The sequence below is a fragment of the Littorina saxatilis genome, linkage group LG7 (assembly GCF_037325665.1).
Source record: "Littorina saxatilis isolate snail1 linkage group LG7, US_GU_Lsax_2.0, whole genome shotgun sequence".
NCBI lineage: Eukaryota > Metazoa > Mollusca > Gastropoda > Littorinimorpha > Littorinidae > Littorina > Littorina saxatilis.
Window position 1 is genome coordinate 30,375,651 of NC_090251.1, and position 26,784 is coordinate 30,402,434.

The 26,784-nt window shown below is 42.6% G+C and overlaps 1 protein-coding gene across 1 annotated transcript in view; it reads right to left on the reverse strand.

Moving 5' to 3' along the window:
* Nucleotides 1-288: 288 nt before the first annotated feature.
* The window catches only part of LOC138971138 (general transcription factor IIH subunit 1-like), a 37,993-nt gene continuing 11,497 nt past the window's right edge, over nt 289-26,784 (reverse strand). The window contains exons 5-14 of the mRNA XM_070343769.1: nt 24,873-24,935; nt 24,357-24,450; nt 23,565-23,714; nt 22,246-22,325; nt 21,651-21,953; nt 20,897-21,103; nt 17,574-17,664; nt 16,919-17,034; nt 10,095-10,187; nt 289-6,190 (exon numbers count right to left, since the gene is read on the reverse strand). Of these exons, the coding sequence (XP_070199870.1) occupies nt 6,104-6,190; nt 10,095-10,187; nt 16,919-17,034; nt 17,574-17,664; nt 20,897-21,103; nt 21,651-21,953; nt 22,246-22,325; nt 23,565-23,714; nt 24,357-24,450; nt 24,873-24,935 (1,284 nt within the window). The 3' untranslated portion in view covers nt 289-6,103. The remainder of the gene's footprint in view (nt 6,191-10,094; nt 10,188-16,918; nt 17,035-17,573; nt 17,665-20,896; nt 21,104-21,650; nt 21,954-22,245; nt 22,326-23,564; nt 23,715-24,356; nt 24,451-24,872; nt 24,936-26,784) is intronic.

Here is a 26,784-nt window from a genome sequence, read left to right on the forward strand (position 1 = left end):
GATATACATGTATACAACGCAAATCCAAAAACAAAGAGACTGCCAACGTTCCAAAATTCAGAATCAAAAAACAAGAAAGGTAGGTTGTTGGAACGTTTGTTATTGACAAAACAATACATTCACAAATATATCGACCCAACGGTCTTTTAAGTGCACAGACAAACAATTAATAATTTTTTTTAATTTTTAATTTTTTATTTTATTTTTTTATTTATTTTTTTTTTAATTTTTTTTTATTATTTTTGTTTAATTTTTTATTTTTTATATTTTTATTATCTATTATTCTCTTTATTTATATAATAACAAAAACTTATCTGGCTGACTTTTTCTTCCGCCTGCCACAAAGCCGCAAGTGAATGAATATATTTGTGAATGTATTGTTTTGTCAATAACAAACGTTCCAACAACCTACCTTTCTTGTGTTTTTGATTTTGTATACAACACAATCTACTATGTAATGAGTACGTTCCCTTAGCAAAACAAACTACAAAAAAAGGCACAGAATAGGTACTCAAAAGGTGACGAATCAATAATTTAAATTTGCATCTTTTCTGTGCTCTTTTTGATTTAGCAAAAGTCAGAAGACAAGAACGCTCAAAAAATGAAGTCTGATGAAAAAAAATTGAAGAAACTAAAATATTCTTATAAAACCTTCTGTTCATTAACCTTGGAACCTTGGTGTGTGTTGTGGTGCTTGTTCGTTTGCTTTTTAAAAGTAAAACTTGTTTGTTTCAGAATTTCTTTTTCGGGATGGGGAGGGGGGGGGTGTCCTCAACTGTTAAAGCGCCCATCCCTCAACCATCCTCCCCCATCTTCACCTCTGACTACCTTCATTTTTTTCATGTATTCAAGTTGTATATGTATTTTGTTCGTTGAGGTGCTTGTGAATATATTCACATCCATTAGGTACAATGGTGCCTGCAATGTTAGACCCTATTTAAAAAAGAAAACAATTAGCGTTGTCTTACTCTAAACCAATTACAGGTTAAATGATGTGAAATCAGTATTCAGTGGCAAAACACACAACTAAACATCAGAATAACTTACAAAAACAAATATCTACACGATCAGACGTAAACGGAGAAAACTGAAGAATTTTGTTCACATCTGAGCATTTTACATCACAGAAATAGCAAGGTGGCTATGAACAAAACCATGATTACCGAATTTCCCATGGATGGGACAATAAAAATGACAAAGAAATGAAAAGGTACCATCAAATCATCTTCTCAGAATGGCTCTATATGAATCATACATGTACTTATACATGCTATCACAACATATAATCTCCAGTCATACGTTGTATTTACAAACAAACACAACTATCATTTTCCCGGGTTGCAAAATCCACTATCACTTCAAGAAACAATCATCCTATGAGGGTTAGCACATATATATTCTCAAATACTCACTTTCACAGCCACAACACTCCAACTCATTTTTTTTTTTAATCATCTTTAACTTCACTTTAACAATGCATTACCTAAAGTCTGGTTTTCAAATTACAAGCCCCTGAAGATCATACAATCAATGGTATAGCACTGTCAAGTGAGCAAGTCACTACTGCATAAATTCCAACCCAAGCCCCTGAAGACGTAGTACGGCTGCCTAATCAGTGGGGAGAGAAAGAAGGAGATCGAAAAAGCAGCCTTCCGGTGAGGAGGCACATCTCGTACATAATTCTGAATCTCTCATAAGACTAACATTCATGAAGAATTCCACAACAGCTACAGGATACAACAATAATCACTACTTTCTGAAGAAGAAGAGCTCAATCAATTTCCCTTAGTTCCTGTGAACAAGAACAAAAACAACCATCTCAACGCAAGACAAACATAATTGTAGTTGAGAACAATACGTATACACCTCCGGGACAACCTGTGTCTGGCCTGTTTGAAAACACCTCCGCGTGAGGGGTTTTGCTGCCAACGCGGTGAAGATAAAGAGGGAACATTTTCTTTGCCCGCGCGGCAGCAAGCAGGATGTCTCTGAACTATATTTATGTTATTTACACTTTTGACCACAATATGACATTTAACACAGATTGACACAGCCATCGTCATACAAGACTGCGCTACGGGTCACAGTAAACAATGACCATTGAGATCTGTGTCAAATGTTACACATTGGTCAAAAATGCCACTAATTCAGTACCAATTCTTTTATTTGTTACGACTACACATGCGCTCTTTTGTTGTCTCAGCCAAGCCAGTTACCTAAATATGAGTTTTAGTCGGCCTCTGACATCACAAGGCTCAAAGAAGGGAAATACAATGTTCAATCCGATGCATCCTCTGTTCTTCTACTTGATCAAATGTTTTGTGTGTGTGTGGTTTTTGTTGTTGTTGCTCTACCATCTTCCGTGAAAGTAAACTACAACCATTGCTGAGTTTTCATCCCTCATCTTCTAGTTATTATATGTCTGTTGTGAATGTTCACTGCTGTGTGTTTGTTTAGTCGAGATGCATTTGAATGCTTTGCATTGAATTTTATTCAACGTTTTTGATTCACAATCAAGTGGTTTTATTTTGCTCTTTTTCTAGCCCTCTTTGAGCTTTGTGTTGAAGCAAACCTGTGCTGTCATCATTGCAGCATTCAAACAATAAAAAAAAACTGACCACATGCAAACCGCTCTCAGCTGCACATTTTAGCAGACAACATGGAAAGTATTTTAGTCACATGCAGTGACTAAATCATGGATACAGTGGAACCCCCCTTTTAAGCCCTCCAAAAATCTGAGAAAATCAGGTCTCAAAAAGGAGGGAGTCTTGTTTGTTTGTTTGTTCGTTCATGGGCTGAAACTCCCACGGCTTTTACTCGTGTATGACCGTTTTTACCCTGCCATTTAGGCAGCCATACGCCGTTTTCGGAGGAAGCATGCTGGGTATTTTCGTGTTTCTATAACCCACCGAACTCTGACATGGATTACAGGATCTTTTTCGTGCGCACTTGGTCTTGTGCTTGCGTGTACACCGGGGGGTGTTCAGCCACCGAGGAGAGTCTGCACACAAAGTTGACTCTGAGAAATAAATCTCTCGCCGAACGTGGGGACAAACTCACGCTGACAGCGGCCAACTGGATACAAATCCAGCGCGCTACCGACTGAGCTACATCCCCGCCCCGAGGGAGTCTGAAAATGGGGGGTCCTAAAAGGGAGATTCCACTGTATTACATCCGACAACAGCAGAAACAAATCCCATCATCACAACCTTTTGAAATTGTCCGGGTCATATTGCAACATTAGGCAAAAAACAAAAAAAAATAGGTGTGGTTACGGTAACATAGCCAACAAAAATAGGGTAGGAAGGTAGGCAATCACTTTTTTTTTTTTTACTTTTTTTTCTAATGTGTACAAATTAAACCTACTTGACAGGGAAATAAGTGTGCGACTCGGGCGCTTTCGCTTTTATTGCGTTTTCTGCACTCGTTTTCTTGTGTTTTTTGTTTTTGTTTTGACAAATGTAATAAAAAGTTATAGGGTCGGCCCCTAAAAATAGGGTAGGTCGGGTTACCGTAACCACACCTATTTTTTTTTTAGGCCTTAACAAGGTAGCGTAAAGCAACACAAACTGAGCATAAGTTTCAGCAATACAAGTGGAAAGGGGGACTAGCTAAAATCTCTTGACTCAAACAAAACATACATCAGACAGAAAAACAAATAAAACAATTAATCAAAAACAGCATGCTTCTTCTTTCAAAGAGTGAATTCGGGTTTGAGGTTAAACAATACTGCTAATAAACTGACACTGGCATGAGTAGTGAAAATAAACATGTACATCTTCCAGCACAATATCATACAATCAAAATTCCAACTGAGCACCATTTTGAGATTACCTCAGCAGTTCCCATTCAGTCACTGCAGAATGTCTTTTGTTGTTGTTCTTGTTGTGATAGTGTTTTCACAAGCAAATCAACTAACAATAATATGTACAGCGATTATGAACTTTCTCAGCTCTTGTTATACTTGAATAGATGTACCTCATGTTCACACACACACACACACACACACACACACACACACACACACACACACACACACACACACACACACACACACACACTCAAAGACAAACACACAGTATTCATAATTTTTTCAGTCTGAGAAACATATGCATCTGTACCTTGCAAGTATTTCCAACTTTTTTCTTTTATTTTCCTTGCCTGCGAGATAGCAAAATAACTTGATGTTTCTTGGTAGTCAATACAGATTGCAAAATAACTTGATGTTTATTGGTAGTGAATACAGTAAATATTTATGTGAACCTCTTGCTCACAATATCTTCCTATTCAAGCAACATGGATGTGTTCTATAATAAATGAGGTATATAACCAAAGCAAAGAACAAGAATCACTACTTTCTTTTGTCTTACTGCTAGATTGTGAGTGCTGTTAGAGACATAATTTCCCACTGACCAATAATTGCTCCTGCTAATACTGTTATTCTTGTTTTGATGGCCTTTATACAACCAGTACATCATTTCTTTCTAGCACCTTCTAGAAAAACTTCACCGTCAAAAATTGAGAATTTTTTGGCTTTGATTTTGCAATAAATATATATATAGAACTTTACCTCCGTACCATCTGTGCATGATTTTTTTTGTTACACAGAATACGTGCAACACAACTGAGAATCATATGCTGTTTAAATCTAAAGTTGTGACAGAGAATAAAACTGATGTGACCTGAAACACATTCTTACACTGTCACATGTCCATCATCATCTTTTGTCGATCAACACACATTCATAGACTTGAACACTTTAAAGCTGTTCACATGATTTTAATGCTTCTGGATGTTGCTAGGCTTTGTTTTCGTTGGCAAACTTGCCCAAGTGGCCACTGGGTAGTCATAAAAGCTTTCTGCCATTTTCTAAAAGTTCAAGTCAATCCTTGGCGTCACACTGTGAAGAAACGTTCTGCAGATCTGCCAAAATGATCGCAACATTTTTGACAATTTGAAAGAAGTTTTGGCGTTTTGTTAACTCTGAAGCTCCATGTGCAAAGGGTGCCGCATACAAACCCCTCTGTACAACAAGTCCCTATTACTTCAACATTTCAGGGGGAAACTCATTGCATTACAGACACCACTGGGCGTAAATATTCCCTGTCCAAGTGGCTGAAAGAGGTAGTTTATTGCAGCTCCTAAAACCTATTTTCTTTAGGGAACACCTACGGACAGTTTTATGCGTTTGCTTTCCTAGATGCACTGCTGATTGCGGAGCTCTTAGTTTTCATATTAAAAAAAATTGGAAAAATGATTACTGAAACAGCCACCTGGAAAATACCTTTCTTACGGCGCAATCATGCGTCAAATGCTCCAAAAGGTTTTCTTTTTCCCGACTACACCTATGACTTTTTTTCTCTTTTTTTATTGTTTTGCATAAGTCATAATTAAAACAATTCAAGGTCTTTCTTTTTTTTCTCCAGCCTATCCCAATGTTTCTGACAAACTTGACAGAAACTCTACCAACGTAAGCAACTTCTCTGCAAATGAAGTCAAATAAACCGGAGGTGCACCTTCAGGTCGCATTCACAATGAGGCCTCTCCTGATTCAAGAATTTTTCCGCCAACTGTTCTTTATTAGGATGCTGAGGAAATATTTGTGTGTGTACTTCTCTACGGAACCATGACATAATTCTTCTACCCGATAACTTGCATAATACTTTCCGTCCAAAAGAAATTTGAGACCTCTGTCCGACTGTTGCCAGAAGTTTGAAAATCTGCTCGGGCAGAATCACAGGCGCCTTAAATACCCTGGCTCTGCCTGTACAGCTGTCACTCTTCTTTATTTCCTCCAACACACAGGCCACAAACAGATGAGCTGGCCATAACTCGTGTCACTTGGATTTCACCAACTTTGTGAATGTGCTCAGATCACAGAAAGGGGCCTAGCTCCTGAAAGAGCAATAGTTTCCCCTTGCAAATCACATCAGAGTGGTAAGCGAGATGATCCCTCGCTGTCATGGCTGGCTGGATTTATCACAGAGGTAGGCGGAGCTTACGCATGATTGAGCCACCAGGGCAGGAGTCACACCTGTTTGTAAGGGTGGGCACGGCTGGTCAGCCGTAACAAGAAACCAGAGAACGTGTCTGCTTGGCTTCCTCAAGTCTTGCGTGACATACGTCGTGTTTGCCACATGTCAAACTTGTTAAAAGCTGCGTTCAGCATGTCTTCCATGTGGCCAGTGAGCTGAAATAGACATAAAAATCTTTTTTTAAATCTGTAAATAAATGAATTATTGAATAAATAAATCAACTCATCCATGAACAAGAAGGGCAAAGCCCATACGACTCACATGCTTTACACATTTTTCCTACCAAAATACATGTGACCTTGACCCAAGGTCAAGGTCATCCAAGGTCATGCAACACAAAGCTGTTAATTCAAGACATAGGAAGTACAATGGTGCTTATTGGCTCTTTCTACCATGAGATATGGTCACTTTTAGTGGTTCACTACCTTATTTTGGTCACATTTCATAAGGGTCAAAGTGACCTTGACCTTGATCATATGTGACCAAATGTGTCTCATGATGAAAGCATAACATGTGCCCCACATAATTTTTAAGTTTGAAACAGTTATCTTCCATAGTTCAGGGTCAAGGTCACTTCAAAATATGTATACAATCCAACTTTGAAGAGCTCCTGTGACCTTGACCTTGAAGCAAGGTAAACCAAACCGGTATCAAAAGATGGGGCTTACTTTGCCCTATATATCATATATAGGTGAGGTATTAAATCTCAAAAACTTCAGAGAAAATGTGAAAAATGTGAAAAATAGCTGTTTTTTAGGCAACATTTATGGCCCCTGCGACCTTGACCTTGAAGCAAGGTCAAGATGCTATGTATGTTTTTTGGGGCCTTGTCATCATACACCATCTTGCCAAATTTGGTACTGATAGACTGAATAGTGTCCAAGAAATATCCAACGTTAAAGTTTTCCGGACGGACGGACGTCCGGACGGATGGACGTCCGGACGGACGGACGGACGGACGACTCGGGTGAGTACATAGACTCACTTTTGCTTCGCATGTGAGTCAATAAAACCACAGAATAAATAAACACTGTCAAAATGACTCCAATATTGACATGTATAAACAAACTTTCTCCCCAGTATGTCTAGGAGCAATCTTAGAAAAGATATTTGAAAACATCAAAGAGTCGTGCCGAAAGGAATTATTTGACATTCCTCACAAATCCTTCCACAAAACATACGGCAAAACAGAACATATATCCATTCAGGTTTTTCAATAACTGATTTCTAATACTGATTATTAAATCTTTAAATTGAAAGCAACAAACATCAACAGATTGAGAGACTATGTATCGATTGGAGATTGGATTTCCCTTCTTTGAGTCATGTGACGTCAGAGGCCGACAAAACTTTATAATTTGGCTTTTCAGGTTGACCGAAACTTCAAAGGAACTAAAAAAAACCGTCATGTGTTTGATTGCATGTGTGTGTGCTGTTCAATGTCAAAACAACAACAAAGTGAGTACATGACGTGTGTTTTGTAGTTCTTTTGAAGTTTCGGTCAACCTGAAACGCCCAAATATGAAGCTTATGTGTTTGATTGCATACATGTGGATTGCATGCATGTGTGTGTGTGCTCGTTCAATCGTCAAAACAACAACAAAGTCATAAGTACCTAAAAGGAATTCGATTGATACATAAATGTTATTTGCGTGTTTGACCAAAATATGACATTTTACACAGATCTCGACAGTCATTGTTCACCTCGACCGCTAGCGCGGTCTTGGAGAACAATGACCGTCTCGATCTGTGTAAAATGTCATATTTTGGTCAAACACACAAATAACGTATAGGATTTCACTGTTAAGCTGGCTGGCGGGCGGGGATGTAGCTCAGTCGGTAGCGCGCTGGATTTGTATCCAGTTGGCCGCTGTCAGCGTGAGTTCGTCCCCACGTTCAGCGAGAGATTTATTTCTCAGAGTCAACTTTGTGGGCAGACTCTCCTCGGTATCCGAACACCCCCCGTGTGTACACGCAAGCACAAGACCAAGTGCGCACGAAAAAGATTCTGTAATCCATGTCAGAGTTCGGTGGGTTATAGAAACACAAAAATACCCAGCATGCTTCCTCCGAAAGCGGCGTATGGCTGCCTGAATGGCGGGGTAAAAACGGTCATGCACGTAAAAACCGTGGGAGTTTCAGCCCATGAACGAACAAACAAACAAACAAACAAACTGTTAAGCTGGCACAAAACTTTGAATACATTGGAACCCCCTTTTTAAGATCTCCAAAAATCTGACAAAATCGGGCCTTAAAAAGGCGTAATTTTAAAGAGGTTGTGAACAGAAAATCTGAGAAAACAAGGTCTTAAAAAGGAGGGAGTCTTAAATTGGGGGGTCTGAAAGGGGGGGGGGGGGGTTCCACTGTACACTTCTTCTTCTTCAGGATTCATGGGCTGAAACTACCACGTACACCCGTGTTTTTTTGCACGAGTGGAATTTTACGTGTATGACAGTTTTTACCCCGCCATTTAGGCAGCCATACGCCGTTTTCGGATGAAGCATGCTGGGTATTTACGTGTTTCTATAACACACCGAACTCTGACATGGATTACAGGATCTTTTTTGTGCGCACTTGGTCTTGTGCTTGCGTGTATACACGGGGGTGTTAGGACACCGAGGAGAGTCTGCACACAAAGTTGACTCTGAGAAATAAATCTCTCGCCGAACGTGGGGACAAACTCACGCTGACAGCGGCCAACTGGATACAAATCCAGCGCGCTACCGACTGAGCTACATCCCCGCCCCAGACTGTACACTAACACTGGCACAACTTCTTGGACATTCACACAAGTCATACTGGCAACAAAGCCAGACTGACAAATCAAATGTTTGACAGACCAAATATTACTGTTGAATAAGCAGAGGTTACATGCCGAGTCTTAGTGAATATTAAACATAATGGTCGAAGTTTGCGGATCATGAAAAATGCGAGCTTCTTCGCGAACTGAGACCATTAATTTTATTAATCACTGAGACGAGGTATGTAACATCTTTATTCCTCCTTTCTTCAGTTATTCAAAGGAGTTTTTGTGCGAAAGTTTGATTGAACCCTATTCACTCAACCAGTCTACCTGCGCAGGCGATTGAATAATGCGCGGTTGTATAGTTCAGGGAAAATCATTCAATTCTGTTAACACTTCTTGTCAGTTTCCCTGTTTTGGACTAAATTCAAGTACACAGTTATGTTGTTATTCTGCTGTGGCGGTAAAGGCAGATAGTGTGTGTTCTTTTCATGTTTTGGTATCGCTTAGGAAATGTTCTTTCTTCGAATGTGACTAGCAGACGAACTTTTGCAACCGTGTTCCAACGTTAAAAACTGTATGAAGTTCAGTTTTCTAGGGCAAAATAGTGTATGAAACCGCTGTATGTTCTTTAAATTGATGAAATGTGTGCATTTGGTTGCGTGTGATCTGTTTATAAAATGAAATATTGTTGAAAAGTAACCGTCGGATTGCTGTTTTTTGTCCAAGCTTCTTCTTCTTCTTCTGCGTTTGTGGGCTGAAACTCCCTCGTACACTCGTGTTTTTTGCACGAGTGGAATTTTACGTGTATGACCGTTTTTTACCCCGCCATTTAGGCAGCCATACGCCGTTTTCGGAGGATTTTGTCCAAGCAACTCAGTTCAGAAAATTTGAAAGGGGAACTACTCTTGTCGCTAGACAGAGTACGAGAGTTACTTGCCTTGGGAGTTTGCTTGCACTCATAAGAGATCTAAAACGAGTTTCTCTGCACTGATCGTTAGATTTGGATTTAGAAAACAATCAAACTCATGGATTTTATATGGAGATTAATGTGTTCAAGCCTGTAGTTGCTAGTTTAAATGCAGTATGTTTGTATTGTTTGGTCTAGAGATGTATATTTCGTACATCAGAGCGTTCGGAACTTTTCAATCGCTAAAGTAGTTTCCTCAAAGTCTAGCTCATCAACCTGTGAGCTATCGAGGATTCAGGCCCGTTGTTGGGTAAGTGATTTTGGTTGTTGGGTAAGTTACCGAAAAATAACTAGCCCTACACGTTTACAGAGAGAAAGAAGCAGAGGGGGGAATAAGAATACTTACATCTATTGTATAATGATGATGAGCCACCTTTTCCTTCAGAGGTAGTAGTTTTGAAGAATAAAACCTCTCTAGAGTTGCTCTCATTTTCACCACCTGTGAGAGTAACAAACATTAAAATAAAAGTTAGAACCATTAAAAGAAAAATAAGAAACATTGAAATAAAAATTACAGACAATTAAAACAAAAGGAGCAAGCATTCAATCAAAAACCTTGCCTGGCTGCTCTTGTATCAAAAATTTTAGTAATAAATTTTCATTTGATTAATATACTTACCCAACTCACATATAGCAATTAACTCTAGTTCAGTGCTGGTAACGCTGTACGCATCCCCTTGGTAACAAGGGAAGCCCCTCTAAAAAAAGAGTGACCAATACCCATAAGGCCATATTAATACATACTTCCGACTTCCGTATGCGCGCGCATACGCCGCCATATGCATCATTCCAAACGAAGCCCAACTCACTCCCCTTTTTTAGAAATCCACCCCCCACAGCGGGGAGGCGGGAGGGAATAAACGATGTGAGTTGGGTAAGTATATTAATCAAATGAAAATTTATTACTAAAATTTTTAATTAAATTACATATCTTACCCAACTCACATATAGCAGATTGCTACTATAGGTGGAGGGCACTTAACCCAATCAGGAATTGAGAATCTGTCCTGCCGCTAAAAGAGCAGGTAACCCAGAAACACATCCTATCTCAATGCATAGGCATCTCTGAGATAAACATCAATGAAAAACCTTTCAATAAAGCCAGCAAGCCGACTCAAGAACTCAGTTCTGCCAGGAGACCAAATCGAAGAACAGCTAGAGTGGAAGCCCAATCTCTTGCCTCGTGAGGCCTAGCTGTAGTAAAGGGCAAAACTGCCCTGACATCCCCTGCCTGACTCTGCCACCATACATAAACTTGTCTAACTATGGTGGAGACCCAATTGGCTAACACTACTCTCGAGATGTCTTTAAAGCGCACCATAACGAGTGAGATAAAAAGAAGTTCCTGAGATTCCGATCTAGTGTGCAGAGTCCTTAACGGAAAACTGTGGAGGGCTGTAACCGTACAAAAATGTACATCAGAATCTCCAAGAGCTATAAAAATGCTCAAGAAAGGAATATTGAGTCCGTGCTGTCCGAAGGGGGAGGACTGACTGACTGCCCCCCCCCCCCCTGTCTACTGCCACCACTTGAAGGCATACCTGAACACTGTGGCAGTCCATCTAGGCAAGGTTGACCTCAACAAGTCATTACCCCTACCAAAGTTGAAAGACATTCTTTCTTCCTTTATATAAATTAATCAGTGTTTAACGTCGTATATAACCGTTCAAGGTAAAGAAAGATAAGAACAAGAGCCCTTAGATTTAATGATCTCAAGCAATCCGTGCAAGTCAGAAAAAATCTTCAAAACTCGAACAGATCAAAAGGCTAAATATGGCTCTAGGGGAGCCAAAATAGTGATTAAGATTTGAACGGTGAATCAAAGTTGGTAACTCCAGATTCCGCTTATATGCCAGAAAACCCAAAAGAAACCTAAGTGCCATAGATCAGTCTTTCTCCGAAAATCCGTCTATAGCAAAATTAGCAGAAAAAACACTTACTCCCACTTCTCACAGAAGCTACCCGAGTAAGCATGGCCGATTTCCGTGTTGATCAGCAAGGCTAGTTAAGTAAAAGAGTCAAAGAATCCAATCACAAAAACCCTAAAACTAGGAGCAAAGTCCAAGAAAGGACTGAAGATCAGCTTTCAGCAAGCCTAAAGTAGGCCCTCTAAAACTTGCTGGTTATAAAGCCACCAAGAGAAAAATTAGCACCGAGCTGTCTCAGTAAAACTGATATCACATAATGTCTTAAACAAAGACGTGGGAGAAAAAGAACGGAAAGCCAAAATAGGTGGCTCGCCACCTTCATTGTACCGAGAGAAGAGGAGTTCTATCCGTTAAAACATAAGCCATCTGTTCCAAGCCAGACAACAAGACAAGTACCAGTCCAGAGTTGACGGGCAGAAGAGCCCGAGCAACTCAAAAATATCCTTACAGTAGACACCCGTGAGAAACGAGTGTGAGCAAAACCGGAGCCCTCTTGCCAGCCTAACAAGGTCTGGCAACCCAGAAAGAACGGGCCCATACTGTGCGACCGGCAGGCCGCTCAAAGTAAAACAAGAGTATAAATTTCCATGCCCGGCAGTCGGGCGACGAAGATAAGCAAAAGGCGATAGTATCAAAAGGCAAAAACTCATATTAGAAATTTCTCCCATTCCCCCGAAGGAACAAAAACACGTGGTCAAAGAGAGTCTGCTCCAAGTGGCCATTTGGCCGACAGACTTAGAGAGTCCGCCCAGTCATAGAGACTCTCATGAAGGTACTTCGCTGCTAAAAAGATCTCGTGATGGTAAAACCACCAAAACCTCTCATGTTCCGTGAGGAAGCGATAGGGAGTGAGAGACCCCCTTTTCTTGATGAGAAAAGCCCCCTGTGGAGTTGTCTGCTTGAAACAACACATGTTCCAACCCTTTGTTCTATTGCTTAACGCCCAACAGACCACAAAGGGTCCTATCAAAGCTGAGAAGCCTTAGACATCTAATGTGTTCCAGCCCTGCACTCCCAGTTACACCTGGAGTAAAGGACTTCTATCAAGGGCCGCTTGCACAATCTCCAAGAGATCCAAAAACGGCTCAACAAACGTATGACTTAGAAAAAAGATCAGAACCCTGAAGCTCTGAAATACCAAACGAACCATGAAAGAGAACCAAAAGGGACTCCCCCCACAAAGAGGGAAACCTAATCTCCCCCAGCCGCTGTGTTAAACACAAAGGCGAAAGAAGAGTGATGCCGAGAACTAACTTCCAGTTGACATAACTGCCACAAGTGTGAAAGAAAGCGTGCTTTTGTGTGCCTACCAACACCCACCGCTAACTTGCCTCAGGGGGAAGAAAGGTGGATATTTGACACAGAACCCTGCCACGAACGCGAGGGTAAGGAGACAAAAGATAAAGTCGAGAACGGCGAGCCTGAAGCCTTTATTTGAAAACAATAAAAAGCCAAGGCCTGCCGTGCGCTTTCCTTCTGCAGTGAGCTTTTTAAGATAGAGAAGAATCCCTGTGCATAGAAGCGAACTCACAAAGAGGAACCTTCAAGAAAAGAAGAGATTAAAGTCTCGCCAAAAGAACAAACCTTTTTGAAAGAGACCTACACCCAGGCTAAAAGCAAAGCTACATCCTTCGTATCCGCGTCCTGACGGAACACAAAAATATCCAGATAGGACGTAACCGCGCACGAGAGAGAGCAGAAACAAGATTTGTTAAAAAGCGGTAAATGTAAAGGAGTGCGGCCATAATGAAACATAGCCAGGAGATCCTTGTTCTGACAGAGAGACAGTCACTCCTTGCTATTAACATCCAGATGGATGTTCGCCAATTCCGGGGAACCCGGTGGCGGTTCCGTAGAAAAAACAAACGAATAAACTACGTTCTTAAGCTTGGAGTAAACCGAAGCCTACGGATAGCGATCAGCGAGTGACGCGCTGCTTGAGCAGATGACGCAAGCTAAAGCCCCGCCGCCGCAGGAGCTAAGCCGAGCGTTGCCCACAAAGGAAGTGGTAACAGAGGAGCCTCAATTGTGAAAAAACAAATTTCACAAGCCCAAACGACCCAAAAAGAGAATCCAAGAACATAACGTTCTAAGATTCCCTTAAAAGGCTCAGGTCAGCTGAAAATGCGCAAAACGCGGCAAAGCTGAAGTATGAGCTTCCCCCTGAGATGCCAACAAAGGCAGAGATGGGGCAAAAGCATCGATTGAGTTCGCAAATTGATCCTAAGAAGGAGCAAGACACGCCAAAAAAGATGGAGGAGAAAAGGCAGATGACAATGCTACCGCTAACCCTACAGGGAAAAAGCGCGTAGTAACCTCTGCCAACCATGTAAACAAAGATGGCAGCTTCGCTGAAAGTCAACAAAGAGGCGTCTCCATCTGCCTCAGAAGCTTAGTCTTCCAAATCCTCATCATCCTGTACAGTGGTATACTAACCATCTACAAAAGGATGAGAGCCGGAAACCAATCCCGAAAAAGCAACACTTGCCAAAAGGGAAAGGTTTGGAACAAATTTCCCAAAAGCCGGAACTCCGAAAGGATATTCCATCCACCTGCCTCATGCCAGCTGAAAGCCTGGAAAAGGAAGTGGAGTGAGTAACAGCAGAGGAACCGCAACAACGGAACCGAAAGCCGAAGACTGATGAGCGCCAACTACCAACACCACAGTGTTAACGGCAGAAGGCTAAACCATCCTGAAACCGGAAGCCACAGCCGCAAAAGCGTTAGCAAAATCGGCCACGGATTGGCAAATATCAGAACCAACCGGATGCCTAAACATGCACCAGAAGATCCTATTGTACCTTGAAGCCGCTTAAGCCCCCAGTGCCACTGCACTTGACAGCCTAAACGGCAATTTGAATTCAGTGCAACCACCTCTGCGGAAGCACCGTCTTCTGAACAGCCGACTGGCACTCCCGTGCCCTCCGGAAGCTGACCCCCTGCTTGACTCCCATAGTCAAACAAAGAGCCAGCTATACTGTTCTCTTCCTGCCCCCCGGGCGGAAGCGGAAGACGCACACCCCTACCGCATTCTAAAGAAGCGGGTGGTTGCGCAAATCTTCCGTTCGCTCTCCAAGGTTCCTAACCGCCACCGACCTGCTGCCAATGCAGTCAGAGCCAGCCTCAGCTTCGGAACTTCACCCACAAAGCCAGAGCCCGGAGTTACTTTCTCTTGGAGACGCTCTACCCTTTCCCCGGAGAACCCGGATACTTGGGTAGAAGACATACCTTTAAACTGGTGTGAACCACCGGGAACCGGAACACAGGCCACAAGCGAAGGCGTGGTCCCATCATCCCATTCCGCATGAACATCAGCCTGAGCCACAGTAGCAGACGGCGCAGGCGAACGTTGGCAAGAGACGAAACCCCCGTCACACCGGAAGCGAACGCATCTCCGCCCGCGTGGAAGCGATCTCCCCCGCCAAGGAAGAAACCTGTGAACTTAAAGAGAGCAACAATGTCGCCACGTCCGCAGACGCAAGACCGGGAAACACATAAACCAAGGAAGCCTAAGCGGGCTTATCCACAGGAGAAACCTTGTCTAAAGGTTTAGCCGTCAAAAACGGAGTAGGAGGCATGACGACCAAAACATCGATATTTTTTGCAAAGACAGTACATGAACCGAAACACAAGCCTGTCCGGAAGCCTTTGCTTTCCCGGGTGTTTACTTTGTCGGCGGAGAACCAGCAGTTACTCGTTTAGACGACTGCCGCTTCTTGGCGTTAACCGCCATGACCAAAAACAACTCACGAAAAATTTTGTAAACAAGAAAATTTCACAAGTTCAATTTAAGGTCAAAAACGCCCACAAACACAAGCAAAAAACAGAAAGATCTCACCTCAACAAGTAGAGACGATAAGACAAGCAAGAAGATACCAAGAGGTAAGTGACCAAGTCCGTAGACGAAGTGACAGAAGGCTGAACACAGCCAGAGCGTACAAAAACACGACCAGTCCCACTGCTCGCTGAGTATGGAATGATGCATATGGCGGCGTATGCGCGCGCATACGGAAGTCGGAAGTATGTATTAATATGGCCTTATGGGTATTGGTCACTCTTTTTTTAGAGGGGCTTCCCTTGTTACCAAGGGGATGCGTACAGCGTTACCAGCACTGAACTAGAGTTAATTGCTATATGTGAGTTGGGTAAGATATGTAATTTAATCAAAAATTTCTGAATTGATTGCTTTTAATTATTAGGTTGCATCTTTATAAAAGGCACAGTAAGCCTCCCGTAAACCATCACAGATACTGTCAGGCTTTTACACACAGTACAAACACCCTTTCATTTTAAACACTCACCGCTTGAGAACATCCTAGGTGCCCTCCGTAAAGAGCGAGCAAATTTCAAAGAATTTATTTTTGCGTGGTTTATCTTACCCCTGAGCCATCGTGAACCCGTGTGATCAAGTTTCCCTTTTTCACAATGTAGTCGTCAGTTAGTAATTTGAATGCGACTCGCTGTGAGCTTATCTGCAATAGCACGTTATTAAGTACCTCTGACTTTGCACGAAACAAACGGCTGTGGTTCACAAGAACACTAGCGATGGCTTTTGACTGTTCAGAGGAACTGGCGATAGGCATAAACCGTCGTCTGCTATGAGAACCACGACCTTGCGTGACCCTGCTTCCGGGCTTTTCTTTTTTCAAACTTTCAAAACTTCGAATTGTACTGATCTTGTCTTGATGAAAAAAGAATTCTTTTATGACTTAAGAATGTTTGTGTAACAAGCTGTCAATTTATTATTTAGATTTTAAAAGTTAGGTCTAGCGTCAAAACGCACCACGGTCCGATTGTCTGAGAGACAATCTGCAAAATTAATTCTTTAAAAATTGCTCGCTCTTTAGGTAGGGCACCTAGGATGTTCTCATTTGGTGAGCATTCAAATGGAAGGGTGTTTGTACTGTGTGTAAAAGCCTGACAGTATCTGTGATGGTTTACGGGAGGCTTACTGTGCCTTTAAGAAAGAAAAAAAAAGACTTCACACTGAAATCTAAAGCTGTTAGGGTAAACCAATGCAAACAATTTCTAAGGCCTAAAGAATCCCCTAAATAATGAACAGATCTCATCCTAAGAAATCTTATCCTGTGTTAACTTTCATTAACACAATGGTACCCCCCAAACCAGAGAAAATATAGCTCTAAAAAGGGGTGAGTCTAAAAATGCAGACAAATTTACAGAATCTATGCTTGGTAAATCAGAGAAAGTAGTGTTTTAAATGTGAGGTTCCACTGTATTTCACCTTGTCTTCAAGAAACTTCGACGTGGTGGGGAAACAGGTCCAGAAATGTCGCAGCAGCTCGCAAAGGGCGTTGTAGGTATTTTTCAGTTCTGTTTGCACTTCTGGTGACACAATACCTGAAATCATACAAGATTTTATCAATCATCGTAATGCTGACAAAAACAGAGGAAAATTTTGTTTTAAAATGACTAAGAGCATGAAGAAGTTAAATCAAGCACTGAAACACCGTAAATAAAGCACAGATAGGCATATAATCTTTTATAATTGGGTTGTAAAACATAAACACAATAAATGTTTGTTTGTTTTGTTATCATTCAGAAAACAAAATGACGTTTTTTTCCCAGATGTTTCATCACCACCTTACTGACGTTAATGCTAATCTTTTCATATAGAAATACAAATTCCGTCCTGCTTGCAATATCACTGAATTATCAACATCACAGCATACCCTCAGCATAAAAACAAAGCAGTACAGTGGAACCCCCCTTTTAAGACCTCCAACAATCTGAGAAAATCAGGTCTTAAAAAGGAGGGAGTCTTAAAATGGGGGTAAATTTACAGAGGTTATGAACAGAAAATCTGAAAAAAGCAAGGTCGTAAAAGGGAGGAAGTCTTGGGGGGTCTTAATATGGGGTTCCACTGTCCTAAGACTTACTATGTAGCTTTTGCTGCGACGTTCCTTGCAACAGACGCCCCCCTGGTGAGAGTTCACCTAAAACACTCAGCGCCTGAGGTCCGTTCACAACCTGAAACCATGTTCAGTGTACAAGTGTTCAAGAAGCACTCCCAATGCAATACTTGATAACAAATGAAAAGTGTGTGCTTTGAAAAAAAGCTGGCAAAACAATATAAAAGCATAAATATCCAGCACAAACACACAAAATCGCAACAGATAATGACTGGTCTTCTAAATGTTGTAATCTCTGTTGGCCAATCTCTGTTTGGAAGACAAATAATGTTCCTTTACCTGTGCTGACACACAAATAACATAAGGGGTTTGTATACCCCGGACTTGCCACACTTAACAGACACCAAAATAAATGTTACACATATTTCACTGTATTCACATCATGAAGCAAATCAACACACCCCATTGTCAATTTCATCAAAATAAAAAAAGGCTTTATATGACTACTCAACCATACCCTATCACAGTCACTCTAAAACTGATGATAATATCTCAAGTAAATGTGTAGGGGAACATTTGTGAACCCATCTGCATCTGCCATTTCTGTACAAATTCCTAGAATGCATCACATTTACCCTGGTCAAGATCAGCGCAAGAGTTCCTTTATGTACCGTTGTTGACATAAACAAATAGTATTTGATTTTGTTTGAAAATTGCAACGCATAGTATGTGGTTTCTTACTGGCAAGTTGGACACACAAGATGCTGGTCTGGTCCTGTCTCACAATTACTGTGTAATCTCTTCTTCTTCTTCTTCTATGTTCGTGGGCTGAAACTCCCACGTACACTCGTGTTTTTTTACACGAGTGGAATTTTACGTGTATGACCGTTTTTTACCCCGCCATTTAGGCAGCCATACGCCGTTTTCGGAGGAAGCATGCTGGGTATTTTCGTGTTTCTATAACCCACCGAACTCTGACATGGATTACAGGATCTTTTTCGTGCGCACTTGGTCTTGTGCTTGCGTGTACACACGGGGGTGTTCGGACACCGAGGAGCTACATCCCTGCCCTGTCTCACAATTACTGTGTAATCTCTGTTCTAAGACTTCCCAAAATCTGAGAAAGTCAGGTCCTGAAAGACAGGGAGTCTTAAAAGTGAAAGCAAATTTAGTGACACTATGAAAAACGAGAGGCCAAGCCTTCAAGGCTCACGTAAGAAATCGACAAACAGTAACACAAACTCAATCATTCCGTCACACATACACACACACACAGTAAGCATAAGTGACACGGTGCAAGAGTGGGAGACACTAGATCTAGATCTGTCTGTCTGTAGCCTACTTACGGGGACACGACTGCTTCCTCGCGCAGACACTGGAAACACGCTGTGCAGATTAACCTGTAGGAAATCTCCTTTGGTATCTTCTTTATCTATTTTTCTGGAGCTACGAAACCGAACAATGTGAAATCATGAGTCGTCTTCTCCGAATCTGCAGCTCGGTGATAACTGCATCTATACCACAATCCTTCACGCGATCTGACCTAACCTTGACCCCTGTCTGATCTGGTCTACATACCACACACGACACAAACCCATCACCTGTTTTTACCCCCCCAAAACCCCCCACCACCCGATTTCTTTGGATACACACTTTAACTACATACGTGCCGACGAAATGTTGATCATTGCTTCAATACTTTGAAGCTGTTGCTTGAATAATAAGCAGGTAAAATTAGTATTTCGGTGTTCAGTCAAATGTAGTTTCTACCACAGACATACATACATACGCACGCACAGACAGACAAAAGTTAGCATCGCATAGGCTACACTTACGTGAGCCAAAGAACGTCTGCGAAAGTGTGGTTGTATGGTAGAGGGAGTCTTATAATAGAGGCTCTTAAGGGCGGGGATGTAGCTCAGTCGGTAGCGCACTGGATTTGTATCCAGTTGGCCGCTGTCAGCGTGAGTTCGTCCCCACGTTCGGCGAGAGATTTATTTCTCAGAGTCAACTTTGTGTGCTCCACCACATGGCCCATTCCTTAACGTGGTGTGGTGGTTTGCGTGTCTCGGTGACCCTAAGAGCTATGCCAGCGGGAGTGTAAACTCCTGGCAGGGCTTCCCAAGCTGGACAGGCCGAAGGGTAGAGGCCAGACTAATATGGACCAACCTTGTGCTCACAGGGCAGGTCCTTGGGCCATGAGCTAAGGGTGAGGTAACCCTGACAGAAACCTCGAGTGCTGAAGACGTATGTGTTGGGCCGCACGGCGCACTCCAACAAACCACAACACTACGCATCAACTGCCATTATGACACTTGGAAACAGAATTGACAGTAATGGTGCTCGCCCTGTGAGGATCCACCAGGCAGGTGCAGCGCCGGGCTCCGCGCCTCAAAGGAGTCCACCCTCAGCTACTGGAGGTCCCTTCATCTCGTCTTGTGGAGCCAGGGGACGAGAAAGGAACAAGAAGCTGCATGTTGTGCCCTCCCCCATGTGTTCTTGTGGGGAAGCAGAGCAGGACACGGCCCACATCCTACGAGACTGCAGGAACCACCAGGTGCTGAGAGAGGAAGTCTGGCCAATGCCGGAGTCCCTGCACAACAAGCTGTACGGGCCAGTGGCTGCGCTGCAGAGGACCACTAATTATATCTCAAGACCTGGACTCCAAGTGTGATCGGCGATCAAAAAGAAGAAGAAGAACTTTGTGTGCAGACACTCTTCGGTGTCCGAACACCCCCGTGTGTACACGCAAGCACGAGACCAAGTGCGCACGAAAAAGATCCTGTAATCCATGTCAGAGTTCGGTGGGTTATAGAAACACGAAAATACCCAGCATGCTTCCCCCGAAAGCGGCGTATGGCTGCCTAAATGGCGGGGTAAAAACGGTCATACACGTAAAATTCCACTCGTCCAAAAAAACACATAGTGTACGTGGGAGTTTCAGCCCACGAACGCAGAAGAAGAAGAAAGAAGAGGGTCTTAAAACAGGGTCTTAAAACAGAGGATCTACAGTACTATAATTCTGAGTACTGTGGCTCTAAATGACCAACCTGAGCGTGGCAGTATGAAATACTAGGAGTTGGTAGTAGTTCTCACCATAGAAGGATTCAGATGCCACGAGTGCATCTGACGCGACACTGTATCGAAGGCCGTCAACACGTCATCAGCTCTAAATGACCAACCTTAGCGTAGGAGTATAAAATACTAGGAGTTGGTTGCAGTTCTCACCATAGATGGATTCGGATGCCACGAGTGCATCTGACGCAACACTGTGTGGACGGCCCTCAACACGTCATGGGCTCTAAATGACCAACCAGTATGAAATACTAGGAGTTGGTAGTAGTGCTCACCGTAGATGGATTAGGATGCCACGAGTGCATCTGACCCGACACTGTGTGGAAGGCCCTCATCACGTCATCACTGGTGGTGTAGCGAGAGGCGGAGGCCGGCGTGGGGCCGTGCAGATACCGCTCCATGCGCTCCAGTCTCAGCCCAACCCCTGGCATTGACTCCTGCTTGCTCAGGTCTTCTATCTCCATCACAGCGTGTAGCCTGGCCTGTGTCAACCAAAGGCATGAGAATAAAATTCAAACAAATCAGGAGACGAGTTTCGCCGTCGCCGTGGAATTTTGGCGTAACTCATTTTAGACAGCTTATCAGCAGAAGGCCAGAACTGATTATTTGTATAATAATAATAAAATTGTGTTCATATTCATACCTGATATAAATAGAAAGATAAGACTATTAAATCATGTAATGTGCTTTGTTATTCAGAGAACAGTTCTCATAGAGAATGATTTACTTTGTCTAAAAGCACAAAAACGTCAAAATCGCCAAGAATCGAGTTACGCCAAACTTCCAGGACCAAAGCTCATCTTTAAAGTGACTGAACACAAATGCCGTATCTTTCTATATGTATAGATTAGGTGCAAAAGCAAACAACCACAGAAATTGTGTATTTTAAAGTTATCAACAGGCCTGCATCAACAACAAATCTGATCAAATGAAACCCATTTTTAAACCCATACTTTTTTCTGCAAAGGTTCATCATCAGCAGGAAGACTGCGAACATGTTATTAAATGAAACCCGTTTTAACCCCATACCTTTTTCTGCAAAGGTTCATCTTCAGCAGGACGGCTACTGCTGCTACCACCTCCGCCACTGCTGCCGTTTGTTTTAGAAAGACGGCCATTTTCGACGACAGCAGATCTAGATGCTGGGCCCTTTGGTTCGTAGCCGTCTATCTTGCTGCTTGAGCCGTTTTCATTGGTGCCGGAGGTGGAGGCTGCCTGTTCCCCCTGACATGCTCGTAGAACCATGGTTGAGTGGTGGTTGAACCGACGGATGAGGGACTGGTTTGTAATGTTGGTACTGGTGCGGTTGTCATCCCCAATGCCTCTGTACTCCTAGAGAGATGGAAACAGATGGGTGTGTGAGGGAGGGGAAAATGTTATGCAAAGAAACATTTGACAGAAACAAAGACTGTGATTTTGAAATAGTGATGAAAAATTAATATTAGTAGCCGCTTAAGTCAGGTACATCAGTAAGAATGACCTGTTCAAAAACATAATTTGTTGGAGAAAAAAAAGGAACAGATTAAAAATACTGACAAAATCAACGAAATACAATGGCAATACAATGGTGTATTTTTAAAATACAACTTGCAGGCAGAAATGTCTGGCAATTCAGACAACTTACATCTTGAGCTCCGGTGTCTTTGATTTCTGTCAAGTCTAACAGAGGATTGGTCACTTTCTGGCTGATCTCGGCACGGATTTCTGAAACAAAAACACAAACAGTATATTCTCTGGAAGTGCAGCACTATGTACCAAGGCCACTACGGTATTTCACACCACACACACACCATGGCTTGCTTGAATAAATGCAGTGTATAAGCTTGATTAGTGATACATAACAAAATCAGCATCAACAGTCAATCAAGACCCATTGTTCCAGCATACCGTCCGGCGTTGCATCATCTTTCTTGCGCCTTTATCGCGATCCAATGCAATCCAAAAACTTTAAGTTGTCACTTGTGTAATACAGTGGTACCTGCGATGAAAGGACATCCTTGGGACCAGCCAAAAGTGTCCCTACATTGCAGGTGGCCTGTCATGACAGGTATATTTTGGTAGAGATAAAATACTAAGGGAAAACAGAGTGTCCTTTCATGGGAGATATCCTCTCATTGGAGGGACCTCACATCACAGGTATGACTGTACCACTGTGTCCACTTAAAAAACCAAAAAAAACCCCCTCAAATAAAGGGAAGTAAGCGCTCAAACAACAGTGAGCGCTATGCAGGATCAGTCTCTCTGCGGAATCTTTCTTTCTTTATTTATTTGGTGTTTAACGTCGTTTTCAACCATTCAAGGTTATATCGCGACAGGGAAAGGGGGAGATGGGATAGGGGAAAGGGGGGAGATGGGATAGAGCCACTTGTTAATTGTTTCTTGTTCACAAAAGCACTAATCAAAAAATTGCTCCAGGGGCTTGCAACGTAGTACAATATATGACCTTACTGGGAGAATGCAAGTTTCCAGTACAAAGGACTTAACATTTCTTACATACTGCTTGACTAAAATCTTTACAAACATTGACTATATTCTATACAAGAAACACTTAACAAGGGTAAAAGGAGAAACAGAACCGTTAGTCGCCTCTTACGACATGCTGGGTAGCATCGGGTAAATTCTTTCTCGTCCCAACCAATATGGGACTCCCCCTAACCCGCGGGGGGTCTCTGCGGAATCAGTCTCTTGGCACTCGAGACTGAATTAGCAAGAGACTTTCACTCTCTTATCTTTCTCGAAAATTCAGTTGCAATCTTTTTTCAGTTAGTTAATGGGGAAAGTCCATTTCTGCATTCACCAGTGAAAGGCTTCACCTAGGTTTTATGAAGAATGTACTTTCAGAAGTTAGTAGTTGTTATCGTCTAAGGATTGTATATTGTTTTGTGAGTGTTGTGAAGAAGGAAAAAAAAAGAAAAAAAAAAGAAAAAAAGAAAAACACCTCACCTTCTTCGTCATGCTTGGCACACTCAGAAAAGATGTCCTTGCTGACGATGTTGATGCGATCCCTGTGGAAATAGTGGGACTGGAAAAAGTGCGTCCAGAACTCGCTCTCAGACAGACTGTGTGGAACGCTCTCTGCGTGTTTTTTCTTGACTGAAAGGAAAATGACAAGAACGCATCTTCAATGGTGACCGGCACGGTTGGCCTAGTGGTAAGGCGTCCGCCCCGTGATCGGGAGGTTGTGGGTTCGAACCCCAGCCGGGTCATACCTAAGACTTTAAAATTGGCAATCTAGTGGCTGCTCCGCCTGGCGTCTGGCATTATGGGGTTAGTGCTGGGACTGGTTGGTCCGGTGTCAGAATAATGTGACTGGGTGAGACATGAAGCCTGTGCTCTACTTCTGTCTTGTGTGTGGGACATGTTATATGTCAAAGCAGCACCGCCCTGATATGGCCCTTCGTGGTCGGCTGGGCGTTAAGCAAACAAACAACCAACCAAATCTTCAACGGTGTGAATATATGAGGCATTGCAAACAACAAAATCTGTTGAAAATTAAAAAAAGACAAAAGCAGTAAAAGCAACAAAAACAACAAAGATGGGAGTGTGGGTGTGCTTGTGTGCATGCACATGTTTTTGGTGGGAGTTTCAAGGAGGATCACATCACTATTTTGTCAACACGCCAATGAAGTAATATAGCAGTTTCATGGAAAAGCCAATGGTCAAATAACCTTCATATCCTTACAAGAAAAATTCTACCTTTGATCAAAGAACAAGCATCTATGATCACACACTTACCCATAGGATATGTTTTGAATATAGATTCTATGATGTCTGCAGTGAGATTGTACTTCAGCCCATTAGCACCATCTGTTTGTGGTTTAATATCAGCCTGAAAAAAAAGAGAGAAAAAACAATTTACAACATCTGACCAAAATTCAAATAAAGACGATGCAAATCATACTACATAAATCTGAACACAATTTTGTAAGATTAATGCAAGACTAAAATGCAAAGCCACTTTTTTATAATCTCTAGATTTACACATTAGTTCATGATGAAAATTGCTACTACTGCAGCCAAAACAAGCCTTTTTTCCACACAATGTAATACATCTAATCCCATTCAATTTTAAATCCTTACAGCTCATATGGGAAATTTGGAACGTCACAAAATATTTTACTGCTGAAGACTGCACATTGTTAGTTGGTGGCTGGCTGTTTTAGTAGCAAACATACTCTGACTCAAAACACACAAAAAAAAGAATGACACTTTTTATTTTTTGGAATTTATTTTCCTGTGTCGAGTACTTACCAAGAAGGCAGGAGATACCCCCGTGTTTTGCATATTTTCATTCTTTGTAGCGCTGGAAAATTTCTGTTTAAATAAAAAAAAGTAACTTGAGTGAATCTCAACATACATGGAGGTGATGAACTGGTAAGAACGTAATTAACACACAAATAAAATTCAAAAACAGAAGTTCCTGAAGTGAATTCTATTACTGGAAAGAACAAATTATTACCCTGAACATGCACCGCCTTCATCTGAATTTATTTAATGAAGGCCAATACAAAACAAAACGTCAAACAACAAAATCAAGAATAAAATCACGCACAATAACACTTAAACAAACTTAAAAAATTGATTACTTGCTGCCCAAGAAGTTACCTTCTACTCTAATGCTCTGTTAATGTTACGGTTGATACAGTGGGACCTCTATTTAATGACCCTCCTATAACCGCAGGGCAAGAGTTAACGTCGACCAGACCAAAAGCAAGAAGTTCCTCCTTCGTCATGGCGTCCCTCAGGGCGGAGTCCTCTCCCCCACACTCTTCCTTCTCTTCATCGACGATCTGGTGTCTGAGATGCCCAAGGGGATCAAAGCTGCTCTCTACGCAGACGACCTTGTGATCTGGTGCAAGGAGGAGCACGCAAGTACTGCCACCTACAGAATGCAGCAAGCGGCAGATAGGCTGAACGCATGGGCAGAAGATTGGTGCGTCTCCATCAACAAGGAGAAATCCTCCACCACCCTATTCACACTGTCGCCAAAGCAGAAAGCCGGAACCATTAGGCTTGGTGGAACTCCTCTGAGAGAGGATGAAGAAGCAACGTACCTTGGTGTCACCTTTGATAGACGGCAGACCTGGAAACCACACATTGCACAGGCAGAAACGAAGGCCCGGCGCAAGCTAGCCATACTCAGGAAGCTGGCAGGTACCACCTGGGGAGCGAACGAGAAGATACTGAAGACAGTATACCAGGGAACAATCAGACCCCACCTCGAGTACGGCTCCACAGCGTGGTTAACCTCAGCCAAGACAAACCTGCAGACCCTTGACCGTGTGCAAAACCAGGCCCTCCGACTCATCACCGGTGCAATGAAATCCACGCCCATCAAGGAAATGGAGAAGCTTACCACCATCCAACCCCTCTCTCAGAGAAGAGAAGCCAAGACTATGGTACAGGCCGAGAAGCTCAAGTGCCTACCCGACCACCCCATGAAGCACAGACTGAGCAACCTCACCAAGAACCGGCTTAAACGGAGCAGTTTTGTACACGAGAGCAAGAGACTTTCTCGACAGTACAGGGAAGTCCTTCCACAGAACACTCTACCTCTGACTCAAGAAGAAGAGGAAACCCCCAAGGCAACAGAGAAACCAGGCATCCAGATCTGCACCAGTGTTCCACATGTTACCTCAGGAGAAGATCAGAATGACACAGCTCGACAGGCACTCACCTTAGCCCTGATCGACGAACAGTACCCAAAAGAGGCGTGGATCCATGTATACACCGATGGATCAGCAACTAACGCCGTGCTCAATGGAGGTGCAGGCATTCTCATCCAGTTCCCTGGGGGACATACAGCTACATCCAGCGTTGCCACTGGCAAACACTGCACAAACTATAAAGCAGAAGCAGAAGCTCTCATGCAGGCCGCCTCCTTCGTTCAGGACTCCGCAGACCCTTGCTACCAAGTTGTCTTCCTCTCTGACGCCCTTTCAGTCCTTCAGGCCCTAGAGAACGACAAACTCCCACAGCTGGCCAAAGCATTACAGATGGTCAGACAAACCAGAAGAGTTGTCCTCCAGTGGATACCAGCACACTGTGGGATACCAGGAAATGAAAGGGCAGATGAGCTGGCAAAAGAAGGAGCCGTGGAAGACCAACCTGAAAACAGTGTCAGCTTTAGTGAGCAGAAGACAATCATCAAGGCATTGATGAG